The sequence below is a fragment of the Colobus angolensis genome, unplaced genomic scaffold (genome assembly GCF_000951035.1).
Source record: "Colobus angolensis palliatus isolate OR3802 unplaced genomic scaffold, Cang.pa_1.0 Scaffold55, whole genome shotgun sequence".
Taxonomy (NCBI): Eukaryota; Metazoa; Chordata; class Mammalia; order Primates; family Cercopithecidae; genus Colobus; species Colobus angolensis.
Genome location: NW_012119043.1, coordinates 982,136 through 988,665, shown reverse-complemented (window position 1 = coordinate 988,665; position 6,530 = coordinate 982,136). Strand labels below are relative to the sequence as shown.

The window sequence follows — 6,530 nt, the reverse complement described above, 5'->3', positions numbered from 1 at the left end:
GGAGTCTTGCTCTGTCGCCCAGGCTGGAGTGCAGTGGTGTGATCTCAGCTCACTGCAAGCTCCGCCTCGCGGGTTCACGCCATTCTCCTGCCTGCCTCAGCCTCCTGAGTAGCTGGGACTACAGGCGCCCGCCACCGCGCCCGGCTAATTTTTTGTATTTTTAGTAGAAACGGGGTTTCACCGTGGTCTCGATCTTCTGACCTTGTGATCCGCCCGCCTCGGCCTCCCAAAGTGCTGGGATTACAAGTGTGAGCCACCGCGCCCGGCATTTATCTCATTTTTAATTGACACAAAATAACTCTATATTTATGGGGTACAGTGTGTGATGTTTTGATACGTGTATACATTGTGTAATGATCAAATTAGGGTAATTAGTTTATCCATCACCTCATATTTATCATTTCTTTGAGGTGAGAACATTTAAAGTCCTGTCTTCTAGTAGCTGTTTTGAGGTATACACTGTTGTTCCGTGTAGTCACTCTGCTGTGAACACCAGAACTTCGTTCTTCGTTCTGTAATTTTACACCTATTGACCAGTCTCTCCCACTGCCTCCCCACCCCCAACCTCTGATATCCACTCTTTTACTCTACATGCTTGACAAGAGCTTTTAAAAATCCTGTAAATGGGTGAGATCATGTGGTCATGTAGTCTTTTTTGTTGTTTGGTTTTTGAAACAGGGTCTCGTTCTGTCACCCAGGCTGGAGTGTGGTGGCATAATCTTGGCTCCTGCAGCCTCCAGTTCCTGGGCTCAAGTGATCCTCCCATCTCAGCCTCCCGAATAGCCGGGACTGCAGGCACCTACCACCACAGCTGGCGAATTTTTTATTTTTTAGTAGAGACGGGGTCTTGCTATACTGACCAGGTTGGTTTGGAACTCCTGGGCTCAAGTGATCCTCTCACCTTGGCCTCCCAGAGTGTTGGGATTACAAGTGTGAGTCACCGCACTGGCTGGCATTTGTCTTTCTTTTCTGTCTGGTTTATTTTACCGAACATAGTCTCTCCCACGCTTATTCATGTTGCCACAAATGATCCGATTTCATTCTTTATGGCTGAATAATATTCCATTGTGTATATAAAGTCTTCTTTCTTCATTCATCCACTCATGGACTCGGTTGATTCTCTATCTAGGCTACTGTGAATAGTGCTGCAATAACATGAGGGTGTAGACATCTCTTTGGTATACTGATTTTCTTTCTTTAGGATAAATAACCACTAGTGGAATTTCTGGATCTCATTTCTTGTATTTTAAAAAATTTCTTATATTAAAAAAAATAGAGACAGTGTCTCACTATGTTGCCCAGGCTGGTCTCAAACTCCTGGGCCCAAGTGATCCTCCCACCTCAGCCTCCCACAGTGCTGAGATTATAGGTGTTAGCCACTGCGCCCGGCCTCACTTCTTATTTTGAATATTTGTGTTTGTTCCTTTTTTTCTTTTTAAGTTAAATACTAGTACTTTGTTTAGTGGAAAAACAAGAAAAACCCATCGGATTTTGATTTATTAAGGAGACCTACTGAGGGTTTAATTTCTGCTTTTATTTTTCTTTGGCTTACTTTGTTGTTGTTCTAGTTTTTTGAGTTGGAAGTTTCTTTCATGTTCATTGTTTCCCTTCTGTTGCTAAATGTTAGAGGCTGTGAATTTTTGCTGATTGCTGCTTTAAGTGTATTCTGGGGGTTCTGTATTTAATACTTTCCCTGTTATTTTTCAGAAATTCTGTAATTTTTATTTATATTTTCTCCTTCACCCACAAGTTGTCTAATAGAAGTCTTGTGGTTGTTTTTGTTTGTTAATTTCTCGGTGGAAGGGCCTTTTTGATCTCGTGATTAATTTCTCCTGTTATTCTGATCAACTTTATTCTAATGTGTCTGATCAGGGAGTGTTTATAATTCTTACCTTGACAGAACTTCTTTGTCATCTTATTTATCACCTGCTGATCAATAGATATATATTTTTTCAGATGTAGTCTCACTCTGTCACCCAGGCTTGAGTGCCCAGGCGCAATCTTGGCTCACCACAACCTCCGCCTCCCAGGTTCAAGCGACTCTCCTGCCTCAGTCTCCCGAGTAGTTGGGATTGCAGGCGTCTGCCACCACGCCTGGCTGATTTGTTTTTTGTATTTTTAGTAGGGACAGCGTCTCACCATGTTGGCCAGGTTGGTCTCGAAGTCCTGACCTCAAGTGACCCGCCCACCTCAGCCTCCCAAAGTGCTGGGATTACAGGCGTGAGCCACCACGCCCAGCCCTGATCAATATTTTTTAACGTTCCATTGTTTTGCTTGAGAAGAAGTTGAATTCTCTATTTTCTGTGTATACAATTTAGCGTATCTGTATCTTATTTAGGATTATGTACTTTTAGTCCATTTTCTACAAAATTACCTATTAGTGTGTTTCTGATTTATGAAGGAAGTTGGCGCATTTTTGGTGACAGATTTTCATAACTTGTTATAGATTCACTGTGAATTACGGCTTTCAGTATTAGAAATGTCCTTCTAGCCGGGCATGGCTCATGCCTGTAATCCCAGCACTTTGGGAGGCCAAGGCGGGCAGATCACCTGAGGTCAGGAGTTCGAGACCAGCCCAGCCAACATGGTGAAACCCTGTCTCTACTCGAAATGCAAAAATTAGCCAGGCATGGTGGCACATACCTATAATCCCAGCTACTTGGGAGACTGAGGCAGGAGAATCACTTGAACCCGGGAGGCGGTTACAATGAGCCGATATTGTGCCACTGCACTCCAGCCTGGGTATAGAGGGAAACTCTGTCTTAAAAAAAAAAAAAAGTCCTCCTCTGTCATATTTAATGCGTTTTGCCCTGATTTCCACTTTGATAGCAGGATTGCAGCTCTGGCTTTTTTGTGGTTTCCATCTGCCTGTTATTTTTAAGCCGCTCTGAGGGTGTGTTGGGTGCCGAGATTCACGCATCTGCCGTTCTCTTGCTTATTGCCACCTTTGTGCATTTGTCTTACAGCTCCCTCCCCTTTAGCTTGGATGGAAGCACAGTCTCCTTGGGGTGCTGTAGATATTTGAGTGTGAGGGGGTGTGTGTCCACATGGCTAGCTCAGTCGCCAGGGCCTCAGCCTCTTCATGGGGAAGAACAGAGTGGCCCACGTTCAGGGCCTGAGCGCTGCCTCTTTGCTGGCCTGCCCTGAATTATCCTGTCAGTTCGCACTTGAGCGAGCAGCTCCTTTCTCAGGGTCAGGCTCAGCCCAGCTCCTTCCCTGGCGTTGGGATCATTTCATAGTAAACACAGCTCAGGTAGTAAAATGGTAGCACAAAGGACCTCTCCCTTCATTTCCGTGTCGGCTTACCAGCTCCACAAGGAGATCTCACCATTCTCTCCTGCATCCAACTCACGTATCTCGTAAAAGTAGAATCGGATCAGAGCCTTAGACAAGAAAATATGAAAAACTGAAAAGCTACAAAATAGTAAAAGTTCTGGGTTGAGCTCTGAAAGCTCAGACTGGGCAGTGATTTGAAATACTTAATCATAGCAAACACATGCCATGTTTTAGAAATTACAGAATTGCAGCCGGGCACGGTAGCTCATGCCTGTGATCCCAGCACTTTGGGAGGCCAAGGCGGGTGGATCTCAAGGTCAGGAGATCAAGAAGACCAGCCTGGCTAACATGGTGAAACTCCATCTTTACTAAAAATACAAAAACAAAATTAGCCAGGCATGGTGTCGGGCGCCTGTAGTCGCAGCTACTCGGGAGCCTGAGGCAGGAGAATGGCGTGAACCCGGGAGGTGGAGTTTGCAGTAAGCCGTGATGGTGCCATTGCATTCGAGCCTGGGCAATGGAGCGAGACTTCGTCTCAAAAAAATAAAAAAAGAAAAAACAGAATTCCTTAATAAGTTGTTTCCAGCCGGGCACAGTGGTTCATGCCTATAATCCCAGCACTTTGGGAGGCTGAGGTGGGTGGATCACCTGAGGTCAGGAGTTCAGGACCAACCTACTAATATGAGAAAACCCCATCTCCACTCAAGTACAAAAATTAGCTGGGTACGGTGGCACGTGCCTGTAATCCCAGCTACTTGGGAGGCTGAGGCAGGAGAATCGCTTGAACCCAGGAGGCAGAAGTTCCAGCCTGGGCAACAAGAGCAAAACTCCATCTCAAAAAAAAAAAAAAAAAGTTGCCTCCAAAGGAAGGGATTAGGAAAAAGCAGTTGTGACTGATATTATCGTATATTTTAATGAAGAGATGGATTTTATTTATTCCAATTAGAACAGAATTTCTGATTATGAACAATACAGGCTTATGAACAATTTTGCAAACCTCGACAGAGATAAGAATTAAACTCCTGGCCAGGCGTGGTGGCTCACGCCTGTATTCCCAGCACTTTGGGAGGCCGAGGCAGGCAGATCACCTGAGGTCAGGAGTTGGAGACCAGCCTGGCCAACATGGCAAAAGCCTGTCTCTACTTAAAAAAAAAAAAAAAGGTGGGCATGGTGGCACGCACCTGTCATCCCAGCTACTTGGGAGGGTGAGGCATGAGAATCGCTTGAACCCAGGAGGCAGAGGTTGCAGTGAGCCAGGATCGTGCCATTACACTTCAGCTCGGGGGACAGAGACTCTGTCTCAAGAAAAATGAAACTTTCCATCCTCACTAACTTTGCAGCTGCCTGTGGCCCATTGGAACAGCGCCCCGGCCTGTTAGGGCATTTCTCAAAAGTGATGCCCTGGCAGATACCCTTCTCCTTAATTTAACAAAACCGGCGACAGTTACTTCCTTTCAGTTTGCCGTAAGGATTAGTACATGAGTCCATCACTGAACAGACTATCTTAATCTTGGTGTTTGACCACAGAAAAGTACGAAGATCTGAGCTCCTCTGATGAGTCCTGCCCTGCTCCTCAGAGACACAGGCCGTGCCGGAAGAAGGGTGTCAGCATCCACGAGGGACCGCGAGCCCTGGCCAGGATCACAGGCATTGGCCTGGGCGGCAGAGCCCCACGGCCTCACTATGGTGAGTGGCCTGCGTTTCCCCAGGGCTCTTTCTCACTGCATACCAAGATTCTGTGTTGGCGAGAATGGAATAGCTCTTAGGCCCCTGCAACATGGGTCGCTGGACCTCGGGTGGCAATGGAACAGGTGGCCCAGCCTTCATGCTTAGGGAGACTCAGGATTGAGTCCACTGATGGAAATGCATTGGTCACGGACTAGCTCTTGTTTTTTGCTTAATCTCCTTGAGTTTCCTTTTCATTGCCTAAAGTTAGGAATAGAACTTTCTCTCCTGCAGCAGAAATGTATCCCGCTCAGATTTCATTCATCACATTGGTGGGTTGGCTTACGCAGGAAGGACACAAAGCGTAAAGTTCACTTCCCTGCCCTGCCCACGGCAGCTGGGTCAGGTATGCTGCTGGGGGTAGGAGACCAAGGGCAGGCCCTGCTGTTTTCTCAGGGCGGTGAAGTTGTGCTCAGACCCTCCTGAGAGAGGGCCCACTTGGTAGTGAAGATTCCTAGCCTGTGGCTTTTCAGATCTCAAGTTGATTCTCAGACTGCCAGCCCCAGGCTGTTGAGCATTTTGCTCTTGGGGAGTGCTGGGAGCTGTTTTTCGGGGAGCTGGGTTTGGTGCCTACTCTCTACCACTGTGGTTTGTCCCAGAGCTCAGCTGGAGGTGTGAGTTTTGTCTTCCTTTGATGGCTGTGACCCAGTCATGGCCAGGCCAAGGCTGCTGCTCTCACAGGCCTCGGGGCTGGTCCCTCTCGGGAACAAGGCCTCTTTGAGGCCAGGACTTGGAAAAGTGAGAGTAGACAGTGTTTCAGCCAAGGGTACACGAGTAATTGAATTCCCTTCTAAAACCCCAGGAACAAGCAGATGCACAGACTTCTGTCTTCTCAAGCCTGGGTGCTGGGTTGGGAGCTGGAGACCCACCTTCTTCCATCGTCCTGGGAGGGGCGAGTGGACGGGGCCACTGGGAAGGCCTCTCTCGAGCTGCTGGCCAGCCCCACCACAGCGTGAGGGCCCGCCTGTGTCCCGTCCGCTGAGCTGTGAGCACTGGCTCTGGGACACCGGGCTGGTCATTTTGAGTGACAGTCTCTTCCTTCCAAAGGGTCCCTGCCACCTGCTGCAGCCTGAGGTGTGGTGGGCACAGGAAGGAGGCTGTCATGCTGGGGCTGGGTTGGTCATTAATTTATAGAGCTGTACAACAGATGCTTTCTCAAAATCAGACATGTCTGAAGCCGCCTGTGTGCGGTTCTTTGTACGTATCCACAAAGAAGTAATCACGGTGGTGGTCTCAGGTGTGGTATTTCAAGGGATTTTTGTTTTTTCCTCTCATACCTTGTGAAATTTAAATTTTCTATATGTGCATATATTTTCTTTGCCAGTAATTAAGAAATTTGAGGCTGGGCGCGGTGGCTCACGCCTGTTATCCCAGCACTTTGGGAGGCCGAGGCAGGTGGCTCAAGAGGTCTAGAGATCGCGACCATCCTGGCCAACATGGTGAAACCCTGTCTTTACTAAAAATACAAAAATTAGCCAGGCATGGTGGTGCACGCCTGTAGTCCCAGCTACTCAGGAGGCCGAGGCAGG

At 47.7% G+C, this 6,530-nt stretch overlaps 1 protein-coding gene across 1 annotated transcript in view; it reads left to right on the top strand.

The window, feature by feature from the left end:
* Window positions 1-6,530, top strand: part of ANKS3 (ankyrin repeat and sterile alpha motif domain containing 3) — a 53,819-nt gene that overhangs the window by 39,970 nt on the left and 7,319 nt on the right. Inside the window, exon 7 of the mRNA XM_011961422.1 lies at window positions 4,795-4,962. Coding sequence (XP_011816812.1) covers window positions 4,795-4,962 — 168 coding nt within the window. The remainder of the gene's footprint in view (window positions 1-4,794; window positions 4,963-6,530) is intronic.